The sequence below is a fragment of the Cydia fagiglandana genome, chromosome 3, assembly GCF_963556715.1.
Source record: "Cydia fagiglandana chromosome 3, ilCydFagi1.1, whole genome shotgun sequence".
Taxonomy (NCBI): Eukaryota; Metazoa; Arthropoda; class Insecta; order Lepidoptera; family Tortricidae; genus Cydia; species Cydia fagiglandana.
In genome coordinates this window covers 1710266-1725573 of record NC_085934.1, presented here as the reverse complement: position 1 = coordinate 1725573, position 15308 = coordinate 1710266, and the positions used below count along the sequence as shown (strand labels likewise).

Sequence of the window (15308 nt, the reverse complement as noted above, 5' to 3'; positions counted from 1 at the left end):
CACAAGAGCACGCCACTTTGATCGGTCAGGAGCGGTATCCCGCCAGCTTTCGCCGACTCCGAGCTCACGGAGATCTGCCTCCACTCTATCTGTCCAACGGTATTTAGGACGACCAACAGGACGGCGTCCATTTGGTCGACCCAAGTAGGCCTTTTTGGCTGCCCGATCTTCACCCATCCTTTTGCGTGCGATGCGTTTTGGTTTTGGCTTCTACTCGTAATCAGATATTATATTATGTAGCTACAAATGTGCACGTTAGGAATAATTCAAATGGTAAATTTCATTCCGCACACAAACCGATATTTTCCCATTAGGCAAAATATTTTAGAAACAATTCGCAGCACCAATTTGTAGCACCGTGTGCCGAACGTCTAAAGGTCGGTAATTAAATAAAAATAAAAATAAATAAATATTATAGGACATTTTTTACACAAATTGACTAAGCCCCACGGTAAGCTCACGGCACGGTAATTACCTTCTGGAAGTAAGTATTAAGCTACTATAGCTTTCGTGACTAACAAAGTAAACAAATTCTACCTCTAGTAAACAAAATCATCGTAGTAAAAGGACCACTTACTGTGATATAACTGATCTAGTTTAGTATTGTAATTGATTGTCTCCAATTGGTATAATCGGAACGGAAGTCGGCCATCGCCGATAGATAAAGGATATGCCTACTATATAACATGTCATGTAGCTTAACGTATAAGTTGAGTAAGTTGACGTACTCTCACTGCCCTATTCGAACTTTAAGATACGTCAGCTAATAGATCTTGGGTGCGAGAGATGGGTGCTGAACTGAGACAGGGGCGGCTACAGGGCCTGGGGCCTAGGGCCGCAAAGACTGCAAATCCGCCACTGCCAATGTCTTTCAATAAAACGTTACCGTATTAATCCTAAGATAGCTTCTACCAAAGTAAACAGAAGTCAGCGTATCGTGAAATGTGATAGGTGTAACCTGACCCCGGCGACCACGCAACTTGACGCTGTTCGGCTTCATTTGGCTAACTGCTACCATGTGACTCAAATTGACAAGGTAAATGAACCATACATTTGTTATTGGTAAAACTTATATTTGACTTCCTATTTATAACAAACTTGTTCCGTTGGAAATAACCAATAATGTCCATAGCCTACGAATTCTAAAAGGACCTGTTTCGATATAACGCAGCCTCAGTGAATTTAAGATTTTTAGAATGGCTATCTCAAAATATCTAGCAACGTGACAGACAGACGGATGGACGGACGGACAGACAGAGTTGCATCAAAATTATTATTATTACACACAAGTTTTTATCAAAAATTAGATTTAAATACTAAACGCCTGTCTGTTTACCGACGCAAATGCACGCCCGCATAATTATTCAAGTTTAGAAAATCTAAACTTGGCTCGGTTCTCAGATGCAGTGAAAGCTATGCCAGAGTTATACACATGTAGAATCAATACTAAATTTAAAATGGATTTTTATAGCTCAAATATTGTCGATGTAGTAATAGGAATTGACAGTACCGAACCAATAACCAATTTCAACCGTTGCCTGTGGACCTTACCGAATCTCAGGCGTCTATCAAAGCCGATCAATTACCCCGGAGAAACTAAAGAAAGGCTTATGGTCTAGAGATGCTTAGGGCATCAAAACATCTTAATCCGACACTAAATAATAGTCATAAAACAGCCCCATAGGTACATATAGGCGTAGCGCCAAGCCTCGTTCACACTCCAATTGGCTGAGCCGTATCGGGTTTCGCGGGCTATACAGATCCGTTACCAACGGGGAAGTCTAGCGTTTCGATCGGCCACACTGGTTAACAAATGACAATCGATATTTTATGGCGCTAATGTTTGATTAGCCAATTTACTACCTACTACTTACCTAATCCAATGATCATGATTTTGTACCAATTTGTAAAAGCCAGACCAGATCGGTTGGACAAATTAGAGCAATCTAATTGCCAATTCTGTAGGTACTTATCTAGGATGTAAAAACATTTTTGGTATTAGATATTGAAAGTTTCAACACGAAACACGAGATTTTTTGCGGTATGATTAGCGCCTGACGAAAAACATTAGCAAACTGTGAGGTTAATGTTTTTTTTATCATACAAAACCGAGTCTAAAGATTTTTTCTACTGTAAACTGTAATGATTGAATTAAGATTTCGTATACCAAACTAATTGGGTACTTTTCATATATGGGCTCAAACTCTTTTTGGTATCTTTGGCTGTCACTATCTATTTGATGCTAACTGTACTTCCTGAAATGATAATGTTTGATGATGTTTTTTCTCGTTACTTATCGTATATATCCACTCACATGATTGCTATTTTTCAGTGACCTCTATTATTATGTGAAAATAAGGGTGACAGCTCGCAACTACAGTTGCATGAATCATGACATGATTGCTATTTTTCAGTGCCCTCTATTATTATGTGAAAATAAGGGTGACAGCTCGCAACTACAGTTGCATGAATCATGTGAGTGGATATGTTGGTATTGGGATGGTTTGGTGTGCTAAATGACATATATGAGTGAGTGCAAGTTATCCGAGGGCGATGTCGTGGACAGGGCGAAGTGGATAAGGTTAAGCGAGAAAGCTGACCCCGCCACCATGTGGGATGTGGGATAGATATCTAGGAGAAGAGAGAGTTATATATTGCAGCAATCAGAAAATAAATTATAGTTTGTGTAAGGACTGTCTCATTTCAATCATAGACAGAGAGAATCATACTATCTTTGTCTTACACTAGTACAGTCGTCATCAGATATATCGGAGCGGCCAAGGTGTTCACAATATCTGAACACGCACTCTAGCGCTTTGACGATAGAGGGGTGCTCAGATATTTGTGAGCGCCTTGACCGCTCCGATATATCTTATGGCAACTGTACTAGTAACCAAAAGAAAAGGATGAGCATAGTTTTCCTGGTTCTTACTGACTGACAATAGTTATTTGTACAACAAGAGATCAAAGTTTGATATTTCTTCGAGTGCTTATTTTAAGTCCCGTGCAAGCGAAAGATTCTATAATATAGAATCTTGAGCGTAGTAAGGGATTCAAAAGCGCACGAGATGTAAATAACTTTGATCTCGTGTAGTACACAAAATTTTTCACCCTAAGCAGTGAGAACATACCTAGAGGGACAGAGATAATAGAACCCAAGTATATCGAACTTGTATTAGACCCCGCATGTTGAAATGACATTTGACTATAAAAGTCACTTGAATGACATTTTGTCTCACTCAGTGAGCAAAATGCGATTTTGCTCACTCATACTGTCTCACTAAGTGAGCAAAATGCGATTTTGCTCACTGAGTGTGACAAAATGACCCAGTGAGCAAAATCGCATTTTGCTCACTGTTTTTAAGAAGCAAAGTACCCTTGTTCGATCTGCTGAGGTGAAAATTATATTCCTTTCAGCACTCCACATCGCGGTGGCAGCATCGGCCGCGGTCCGGCCACCAACGGCCACTTCCAAGAGCCACCTTACTGCAGAGACACCACTCCTGTGTGCCCTGCCAGCAAGTTCAGAAGCCAAGATGGAAGCTGTAATAATCTAGCTAATCCACTACGATGGGGTGTGTCTAGGACACCTTTCAGGAGGGTGTTGCCGGCAGATTATGGAGATGGTACATTTTTTTAATTTCTTTAAATCAACTTCCCTTTTAAGTGAGTTAACCACAGTTCTTTTCAAATTTTGCAGTAGGTACATAGTGTACCTACCTACGGAAGGCTAGTTTGTGAGGGACTTTCTCAGGAAGTCAGGAATATAGATTGTGATCCTTGCTCTGAATCGTACCAGATTCATCGGAATCTTCTGTCAATTTAGCGTAGTAATATTGATTTTCTACTCCTTCCAATACTGCCAATAAGAAACACTGGAAAAATCATTCTATTGTTTACCGTATTTTTGTGAGACAATTTCTACATTCTAACTGGTTTACAGTATTAGCTGTTACATTGCAACTGCTATGCGTGGTGCAATAATAACATAACAATTATGAGGAAGTTAGATTTTTCACGACGATCTAAATGTTCATAATGTTATACCTATAATTACAATTTCAGGCATCAGCTCTCCACGGAGAGGTGTCAACGGAACCGCTCTCCCAAGCGCCCGAGATGTCAGCCTCACGGTCCACAGGCCTAGCTACGCACATGACATCTCGTTCACCGTGATGCTAGCTGTCTGGGGGCAGTTCATAGACCATGATATAACCGCCACTGCTCTCAGCAAAGGTATGTGTAACGAAATCACTACATTTTATAAAACAACTAGTGACCCGCCCCGCCTTCGCACGGGTGGAAACTTAACAATTTTTATACGTAAACCTTCCTCAATAATCGCTCTATTGATGGGTAATAAGTTTTGGCAAAAATTTCATTTTTGGTACAAGCTTTTATCGCCGACTGTACTTTTTTTTCCCACAGGCAACTAATACTCATCGAGACAATTCTAAAAACCCCAAACACAATTAGGTTTCGTTGTTTTATCACATAGGTAGTTCCTATGGCCACCTCCTGTCTTCATCATCAGATCAGCTCGATGACACCATAATATTGCATTGTTACCCGACTTACGTATGTATGCAAAATTTCAGCTCAATCGGAAACCAGGAAGTGGATCAAATTTAACTTGCAAGATTTGATTACACACAGACAACGGTCAGGTGAAACTAAAAAAAAATAAAAGCTTGTAAAAACCGCAGTTTTCACCGATCAATAGAGTGCTACTTGAGGAAGGTTTAATGTATAATTTGCAGAGGTCGGCGAGTGTGAGTGGCAAACAGCTATTATGGCAAACAGCTCACCATAGATTAGTATATGTTATTAACCAGCTCACTCTCTCCGACCTCTCATAATTTATTAACCCGTGCGAAGCCGGGCCGGTCGCTAGTTAAAAAATAAAAACAGAGCTTAGACAACTTAAATAGAGTTTAGAGTTAGACCAAGATAAGTCTGCAGTGGTTTTGATAGCCCACGCAGTGCAAGTGTTATTTACACATCATTTCATAGAAGTTTGACGTTTAAAAAAATTACACTTGCACTGTGTGGGCTATCTTAATCGCTGCAGACTTTTCTCGGTCTGACTCTATACAGAGTGTTAGGTACATCGTTAGCCAAATTAAAACGGTTAGCCAAATTAAATAGGTTGAGTTGGTTTGCTATCTTCTTACGCGTAGAAAATGGTTTTTTTTTACTACTGCGCAAGTAAAAATTTGAAATTTACGAAAAACTGGCATAGAGCTGAAAAAAACAGTGCGCAAAATTAAAAAAAAAATTCTAAGCCCGAGAAGATAGCAAATGACTCCACCTATCTGCCGTTTTAATTTGGCAAACGATTTACCAAACACCCTGTACTTATAACTCCAGGTGAAAACGGCACGGCGCTTTCTTGCTGCGACCCGTCGCAGCCCCCGCACCCCGCCTGCTTCCCCGTGCCCCTGGACGTGGAGGACCCTTTCTACCAGGATTACCACGTCACCTGCATGGAGTTCGTGCGTTCAGCACCAGCGCCTACTTGCCATTTCGGTGAGTTTGCTGTTACGAAAATGTCAGGCGTTTTATTTTTCCTTATTGAAACCGTGATTCATTGTATTGCCACATGTATGTAGGCAGGCGTGGCTCACTCCACGATTTCGTCGCTTTGCTACAGGTAGCTAAAAGTACATCCGTTCGGCCCCAATTTTGGGGTTTGCTATGGCGGCTTATGAGCCGCGCGTGGCGCTGTCGTCACCTAGCGGCCATATCTGTGCTGATCATAACAGACGCGTATTGTTAAGGAGTGAGTTTTCTGTACCTAGTACTATTATTTATTCTGTGATGTATATATATATATATAGTCCTCCTCATCGTTTTCGATGACGGCGACCCTAAATAAATATCATGGACGTTGTCTGGCGTGAGCTCTTATGTGGCTGGCCAGGATATTCTTTTGCACGTGTGACAATAAAGTTGGCCAGCTTCGTTGAGCGTGTACACGTAGGAGGGTTTAGGTCTCTCTTTTCGTAATTGGCGTTTTGTGTCTAAGCTTGTGAGGCGGTTATCCTCGAATATTTCTGCGGCGGTTATTCTGTGATGTAGGCGAGAAGCGTAGAGGAGTACAAAATATAGTGGCTGCAAAATCATGAGCGGTTATGAACATTGAATTATAGATACAGCAAGCAAGCAATCGTTAGGTTCATCGGACGGTTTTCGACACTTTCATCTTGAAATTTTTCGTCTACAATAAATTTGACTCTTAAGTAATCTAAGTTAGCAATTCATTTTTATTTGTTGGTTACCTTACCCTAAAATTGAAACCTAAAAAAAGCTACAAAGGAAACTGTCGTGTATAAAAAATATGCATTGTCGTATATAAAAAATGATATCGTTGTGTATAGGAAATAATAAGGTTTTTAAAATGATTAAATAATTAATGGAAATAGTGCCTCGGATAAGATCCGCAGTGAAACATTGGACTATTGGAGTGCAAGGGTCCTCTTGTTACTCTAACCTGGTTAATGGGAACTTGATAGGATATTGAAAAGATAAGACCAAATATATGACATGCAATTTAATACAATTCGCTAACTACTACAATGCACTCCGCTTTAGGGCGGGCGCTGCTCAGAATACAATCGGTTTCTCTAAACTGTCGGCGGTTATGGGATGACACTATAGTAAACCTTAATCTACGATCGCGAGAGGGACGAGACGCGGGGTTTTGGCCAAAACCTGGGATAAAAGTCTAGTGCACTCACGGGTACCGAACGTAGCTATCATCTACAGGCCCGCTGGTATTTAACGCAGCAGGCGGATCGCTGACGGTGGGCGACGGGCGTTCCTCAAGCTCCGGCTTTGGCAAGCCCGGGCGAGAACAACCCGCGGCGCTCAGGAGTTCCACAAGAAGAACCCGCGCGATGAGACCTTGGGGTCGTCGGACCGCGGCAAGGCTGTCCGACACACGGCTCGCGGGTCAAGGCCGTGCCCTACGGCTTGATGGTGGCGCCAACGTGTCGCGCCTCGGAGTCGACAGGCCACGCAAGTGAAAGGAGAGGCCTGTGTGAAGCACCTCGGGATCGCCAGGCGGCACGCAGTCCACAGGCCTTGGAAACTGCGCCCTGCGGTGGAAACCAGCGTCCCCACGACGCTCAGCACATCAGGGAGCGCGCAACGGCGCTCGGAGCAACACGACCGTCGGCCATGCTTGCGCTCGCCGGCGGCACGGAAAGCACTCGGTGGGCTACGCCCTTTTCGCGCACAACACACACACACACGGCGCACTTTACATATATCCCAATCTTCCACCGGCCAGGGCAGGCGGCGGAAGGGGGCGAGGCGGTTTATTTCGATATTCAATTAGGAGCTGTATAAATGCTAGCGTGCCCCAGTACCAACTCCCATCCATTGTCGATTCTAGCAAAATCCACAGCCCTCCGTTTCGATCCATATCGACGCATCAAACGTCAAACCAACTTAAACCTTTTCCAAATCATATGACTCTCGAAAAAATATCAATGCTCAATAATACTTGTAATATTTTAAGTGGTTAATAATAATTACTAATAATTATATTTTTATCGTACGTTTTCTACCTTGTTTCATTCAGAATACCTTCTTTCCGATGCGGTAACTAAACGCATAGTCTACTCTCTGACAGTTCTCCTGTCAAAATTTCAACCTTTTCACACCTTCATATTCACTATTTATGTTTCATAAAAATTCCGAAAATGATTCTAAAATACTAATTAAATTAGGAAGTGACCTATTTGAGCAGTTGGGGTAGACTAGGAGGATCATTTTGATATGCATGAAGCCAGGTTTGGTTCAATAACCTCCGCGCAATTTAGGTGACAAGTTCCGTTCAAGTGGCATACTCTTTAGACTTGTTTCTTCGAAACCAGCTAACCAGGAGGCAGGATATGCCAACCAACCTACAGCTGATAAGGTACATTATAGTTTTACCTAAGTGTCATACTCTGGTGTATGTTATTTTGTTGGAAATGCGACAGTCATGTTGTACCGGTTATCTTGTATGGAAAAACATGTATTTATCCTAGGCAAATACGTAGCATCGCTACAATATCCCCTCTCTCGGCAAAGAGGTTAAGCGCCGCTTAACCGAGGCAGCCGGGGTAACCGGAGAAAAAAAAATCTCTTCCCAAAAAATCATCTGGTCCAGTAGGACGTTAACTATACATGCGGACATATACATGCGCTCCATATTTATTATCGTTTGACACTAAACCTAGATTTATTTATTTAGTATGCTACTTAATATTTATCTTTAATTTACCTATGTTATGTTCTAAAACTATAACGTAGACGTATACCTCTTAACACTATGCTGTGGTCAGATCATGACTATCACGTGTTTCACATTAGAAATCACAGCGTGTGGCCACCACACTGTGGTTTCTGCTACTCAACTAAAAAATATAACCTAGATTTCCTTTGAAATAGTCTTAAGTTGTATAATGTAGTCGCTATAGTTAATAATGAGCTAACTCTCATTTTGAGGCTAATTGATATCTTTTAATGCTAACAAGAATATTAGTTATCTTTGATTAGGCTAATTTATTCTAATTAATTAGTATATTACATGTATTTTTATTCCTAATGTAATGCTACCTATTGATATACTAATAGTTATGTTTTACTATAGCATGCTCTGCTATGCCTATATTCCTACAAATACAAAGCTACTAGTACCCTAATATAATGTGGTTACTAGTTGGTAGTTTTTATTTATTACTTATACTAGCAATAGTGGAAGTTACTTGTAACCCGCACTTAAATCAAACTCCAATATGCAGCCAATGGGCTTGCATTAATTGAAAAAGAAAAAACTTGGTTTTCTTTTCCATGTCCTACTTAGTGTATTATATCCACCATAATTGAGTCACCCTGGGCCCTTAGGGTATGTAGTTACTTATAAAATTTGATTTCCTAGGAAATGCTTGGAACAAATGTTGACCAGTTGGGTCAAAGAAGCATGTATGCTTGAAAAAAAAAGAATGGGCTAAATCTTAGTATGCCCTAATAATATAAAATAAATTGTTACGTGTGACATACACCTTGTGGGACTTTAATTATGTCCTTGACATGATACTTTCCAATTTTACCCGTGTCTATCTCCTGAAGATCATATACGACATCCGAATGCTTCTTAATGACTTTGCATTTCAGGAAGCGCGGTGCCAATTTTGCGGAGAAGAAGTGTGCTGCATTTGACTGTACAAAATTACGCCTCCATACGATATCGCCTACGCTTAGCCGTAGTTCCTTACGGCGCAGGTTATATCGTACCGCGTTTTGTTTGTACGCTTTGGTCAAAGCATCAGTGACGCGCTGGAAGATATCTGCCATCTCGTTGAGAGCAGTTGCTCTGTCGGACCGGTTGGAAATTTGGAGGTCGTCTAACGAATTTGGAATACCGCCCCTAATGGAATGCAGCATGCCATCCGTCATCATCTCTCGCCCCTTTGCCAACAAGAATGGTGTATGCCCCGTTACAATATTAATAGTGCTATTCAAAGATAGCTGGATTTGCGGTAGGTACTTGGACCAGTTCCTTTGGTCTTGTCCTACTAAAATAGCTAGGCAGGTCTCAATAGTTTGATTAAAGCGTTCTACTGTATTAGATTGAGGTGCGTAATATGCGTTATAAAATATCCTTGGTATTGAGTGTGTGGCACAGAAATCTTTAAATTGTTTACTTTGGAATATTGTTGCGTTGTCGCAGATTAAAACACATGGGATTCCCTCTTTATTTAAAATTTCTGATTCTATAAATGTAGTTACTGTTTTAGTTGTTGCAGTTCTAAGTGGGTGAATCCAACAATATTTTGTAAATACATCAACTATAGATAGTATGTAGACGTGACCAGAATATGATTGTACTAAAGGACCTATTAGGTCGATAGATAGAGTGTGTATAGGTTTATTAACCTTTTTCTGGTTTGTCATGTGCCCATGTGGAGGCTGATTTGAGTGTTTGTATGCTTTACACTTCTCACACGTGGCCACATAATTTTTCACGTCTGCATACATGCCTTTCCAAAAATAGTTTTCTTTAATTTTTGATAAAGTTTTAAATGTGCCAGGATGTACTGTTAGTTTTTCATGATTTTCTTTAATGCATTCTGGTATTAATTCTCTAGGCAAAACTATTTTCCAATTATTTTCGGTTTGTAAATTTGATATTGGTTTTGAATATCTAAATAGTACTTTATTTTTTATTTGATAGTTTTTATGAAATACTGGGTTTGTTTCTACATTTTTAAATAATTTATTATACCAATTATCTTTAGAACTGCAACCTCCTTCGAATATTACTGCCTCAATACGTGACAAAACGTCTGGAACTACGTGCATGGAGCCTTTTTTATGTCTAATTTCAAAGTCAAAACAAGATAACTGCATTGCCCATCGCGCCAAACGACCTGAAGGGTTGTTTAGCGTTTTGAGCCATTTTAGCGACATATGGTCGGTGACCACCACAAAGCGGCTACCTTCTATGTACGGTCTAAAATGATTTATTGAGTCCACTAATGCTAGGAGTTCACGTTCGGTTGTGCTGTAATTTCGTTCGGTTTTCGTAAGCAACCTAGAATAAAAAGCTACAGGGTGTTCTATACCGCTCAATTCCTGAATAAGTACGCTCCCGATGCCGACGCTTGATGCATCTGAATGGATCTGGAATGGTTTGGAAAAATCAGGGCAGGCGAGCACCGGAGCCTGGGTGAGGGCTTCTTTAAGCGCTAGGAATGACCTCTCTGCTTCCACTGTCCAGTCTACGGTGTCTTCCCTTCTTCTTGCCAATTAAAGCTGTCATCGGGGCTATGATAGTTGAAAAATTTGCCACGAATCGTCGGTAATAAGAACAGAGCCCTATAAATGCGCGTAGTTGTTTAGCGGTTGTTGGGCGCGGGAAGTTTTTAATGCTATCTAGCTTTTGTGGATCTGTTAGTAGACCTTGTGAACCGACTATGTATCCAAGGTACCTAAGCTCTGACTTACAAAATTCGCACTTACTAAAATTTATAGTTAGACCTGCCTTGCTTAAAGCTTGAAAAACGTCATTTAAAATAACGATATGCTCTTCAAACGAATTGGTGGCTATGAGAAGGTCGTCACAATATGCAAATATCTTCTCGCCGTATTTATGGTGAAAAAGAGAGTCTACCAAACGTTGTAATTCACAGCCCGCGTTCGAGATACCGAACGGGACGCGTTTAAATTCAAATAGTCCGCGGTTTGGTACCACAAATGCACATTTTTGACATGACGTGCCGGAGCCTTCGACGTTGTCGGAGTCACATAAAGAAATTTGCCAGTAAGCCGCCGACAAGTCGATTGAGCTTAAATAACGTGTGCCACGTAAATTATCCAAAATTGAATTAATGTATGGTACAGGATATGAGTCCTTGACTGTGACGTCGTTAAGTTTCCTGGCGTCTAAACAAAATCTCCAGGAACCGTCTTTTTTTGGGGTCATAACAACGGGGTTAGACCATGGTGATTTAGATGGTGCTATCACGCCCAGCTGAAGCATCCGGTCTACTTCGTCATTTAAAGCCTTCAGTTTAACCGGTGAAAGCGGATAATATCGTTGTTTTATTGGTGGCCCCGTTGTTGTGATCTTGTGCTCTACTAGAGATGTTTTACCCAGACCTCGCTCCTCTGTACTGATTGACTTAAATTCATTTATTACTTTGTCCAATTGAATTGATTCGAGAGGAGAGAGATCATGTTTTGGCACTATGGCACATAATGTTTTTAGTGACTCCGGCCTAAGTGATGTTTTCCTTTTTAGAAGGTGAATATCTTTTAATTTAAAAATATCTATTAATTCTAGTGTTAATATAGAATCCATGCCAAAAATGAAGTCATCAGATACTTCTGGGATTACCATAAACATGATATTATAAAGCATCCCTCTGAAATTGATTGGTAATAGGATTTTACCTATGACCTCAACGACAGAACGGTTTGCACAAGTCGCAGTTGTAGTGTAATCTATCAAATTAAATCCTAAGTTTAAGAAATGTTTATGGTAATTGTTCCCTATTATACTTAAATTTGCTCCTGAGTCCATTAGACCTGTATATATTCGCTCTCGTACCTCAAAATCAATGTAAATTCGGTTATCTCCTTCAACCGCCTTTACACCAGGAGTCACCGCACCTAAATATAGTGTGTTTGATATTGTTTTGATGGCTCCTGGTCTATCTAGTTTTTTTTGGACATTGTCTGCTTCCGGCGCTGGTCTGCCCTTGGCAGGATTACATTTGTGGCAAGTGCTTGTAAGCACATTTTTCTGACCGCACTGAAAGCAAACAATGCCTGGAATAGTGCGGCATTGTTGGTATGAATGTCCCGATTTTTTACATTTTTTACAAGTAAGTTGGTTGTTTTTATTATTTACCTGTCTTTGTGTATTATTGCTCTTGAAATTTCTCTGATTATAAGTTTTAATTTCGTTAATTTGTTTTATTTGTTTTGTTGTTTTGGAATTATTTGTAGACCCAGGTAAGCCTGAATAAGCTTCAAAACGTTTGCCTATAGCAATAAGATTTTGGATGCTATTCGAGTCGTCGACAGCCAACAGGTGTCCATATGATGGCAAAATGTTATGTTTAATTATCTGCAGTAAGGTTGTTTCTGATAATTTTGTTGTGAGCCGCGCATTCATAGTTTGCATCTCCAATATGTAAAAATGTAATGACTGGCCTGGTGATTGTCGGTGTTCTCGAATAGTTTTTTCTAAAGTATAATCATTGTCTATCGATGTAAAAAACGATCTGAAAAGATCTTGCAATTCCGACAACGAGGAGACTCCGTCGCGTATGTGCCTATAGTAATCTAAGGCTTTACCGCTTAGTAAATCTGCAAAACATTTAAGCACTTTGCGCTCCGGAGTGTCTCGGCTACGTCTGTAGTCATCAATCCTAAGGAAGAAGTCGGTGACATCTGAGTCACCTGAAAATTTCAAATTCCACGACCGCAAATGGTCCTCGCGCAATACATGCACGATGCGTTCTGTACTGCCTGTAGTCCCCGTCGTAGGGGTTGTAGTGACTGCCCCTGTTAAGGTTGAGTTGGTTTGACGGACAAGGCCCGGAGCCCCCAAATATGGTAAAATAGACTCTAGTGGTTTTGGCGTGGATGGGCCGGGTAGGTGGGCGTCTGCAGCAGCACCCCGCGGTCGTGTATTGACATACGAAGGATTGAATCCTGTTAATTCACGAGTAGTGGTGGGGGGTTTGCCTTCCCTCTCACCTGTGTCATGGAATTCGTCCCCTTCCTCCTCCGACATGTCGGTAAGATTGCTGCTTTACTTGTGTCAGGGTGTGCACCTAAGTATTATAAGCTAATAACACTTCGGTAGATATATGAAGTATTGAAGTAAACTACCACTATGCTCTCGACTGGAGCGTGGTAGAAAAAATAATTTGTGGCTAAGCACTATGCTAACTATTCATAGTGTAGCCTAATAATAATTACAATAAATAATAAATTTGCTACTCTGTCACAAGTAAAGTTACAAATTAAATGGTATTGTATTTTTTTAAGACCAATAATTGCATTTAATTCTTTTTTTTTTAACTGATACTAATTTTATACATTTATCTTATCGCTCTCCCAAGCTCACAGCAACCAGGTTGATATTTAAAACTTTTTTTCGGGCGCCATTGTCGTGTATAAAAAATATGCATTGTCGTATATAAAAAATGATATCGTTGTGTATAGGAAATAATAAGGTTTTTAAAATGATTAAATAATTAATGGAAATAGTGCCTCGGATAAGATCCGCAGTGAAACATTGGACTATTGGAGTGCAAGGGTCCTCTTGTTACTCTAACCTGGTTAATGGGAACTTGATAGGATATTGAAAAGATAAGACCAAATATATGACATGCAATTTAATACAATTCGCTAACTACTACAATGCACTCCGCTTTAGGGCGGGCGCTGCTCAGAATACAATCGGTTTCTCTAAACTGTCGGCGGTTATGGGATGACACTATAGTAAACCTTAATCTACGATCGCGAGAGGGACGAGACGCGGGGTTTTGGCCAAAACCTGGGATAAAAGTCTAGTGCACTCACGGGTACCGAACGTAGCTATCATCTACAGGCCCGCTGGTATTTAACGCAGCAGGCGGATCGCTGACGGTGGGCGACGGGCGTTCCTCAAGCTCCGGCTTTGGCAAGCCCGGGCGAGAACAACCCGCGGCGCTCAGGAGTTCCACAAGAAGAACCCGCGCGATGAGACCTTGGGGTCGTCGGACCGCGGCAAGGCTGTCCGACACACGGCTCGCGGGTCAAGGCCGTGCCCTACGGCTTGATGGTGGCGCCAACGTGTCGCGCCTCGGAGTCGACAGGCCACGCAAGTGAAAGGAGAGGCCTGTGTGAAGCACCTCGGGATCGCCAGGCGGCACGCAGTCCACAGGCCTTGGAAACTGCGCCCTGCGGTGGAAACCAGCGTCCCCACGACGCTCAGCACATCAGGGAGCGCGCAACGGCGCTCGGAGCAACACGACCGTCGGCCATGCTTGCGCTCGCCGGCGGCACGGAAAGCACTCGGTGGGCTACGCCCTTTTCGCGCACAACACACACACACACGGCGCACTTTACATATATCCCAATCTTCCACCGGCCAGGGCAGGCGGCGGAAGGGGGCGAGGCGGTTTATTTCGATATTCAATTAGGAGCTGTATAAATGCTAGCGTGCCCCAGTACCAACTCCCATCCATTGTCGATTCTAGCAAAATCCACAGCCCTCCGTTTCGATCCATATCGACGCATCAAACGTCAAACCAACTTAAACCTTTTCCAAATCATATGACTCTCGAAAAAATATCAATGCTCAATAATACTTGTAATATTTTAAGTGGTTAATAATAATTACTAATAATTATATTTTTATCGTACGTTTTCTACCTTGTTTCATTCAGAATACCTTCTTTCCGATGCGGTAACTAAACGCATAGTCTACTCTCTGACAGTTCTCCTGTCAAAATTTCAACCTTTTCACACCTTCATATTCACTATTTATGTTTCATAAAAATTCCGAAAATGATTCTAAAATACTAATTAAATTAGGAAGTGACCTATTTGAGCAGTTGGGGTAGACTAGGAGGATCATTTTGATATGCATGAAGCCAGGTTTGGTTCAATAACCTCCGCGCAATTTAGGTGACAAGTTCCGTTCAAGTGGCATACTCTTTAGACTTGTTTCTTCGAAACCAGCTAACCAGGAGGCAGGATATGCCAACCAACCTACAGCTGATAAGGTACATTATAGTTTTACCTAAGTGTCA

At 41.3% G+C, this 15308-nt stretch overlaps 1 protein-coding gene across 1 annotated transcript in view; it reads left to right on the top strand.

Moving 5' to 3' along the window:
* LOC134679826 (peroxidase-like) overlaps positions 1 to 15308 on the top strand; it is a 46674-nt gene that overhangs the window by 8347 nt on the left and 23019 nt on the right. The window contains exons 5-7 of the mRNA XM_063538725.1: positions 3418 to 3626; positions 4066 to 4236; positions 5371 to 5529. Coding sequence (XP_063394795.1) covers positions 3418 to 3626; positions 4066 to 4236; positions 5371 to 5529 — 539 coding nt within the window. The remainder of the gene's footprint in view (positions 1 to 3417; positions 3627 to 4065; positions 4237 to 5370; positions 5530 to 15308) is intronic.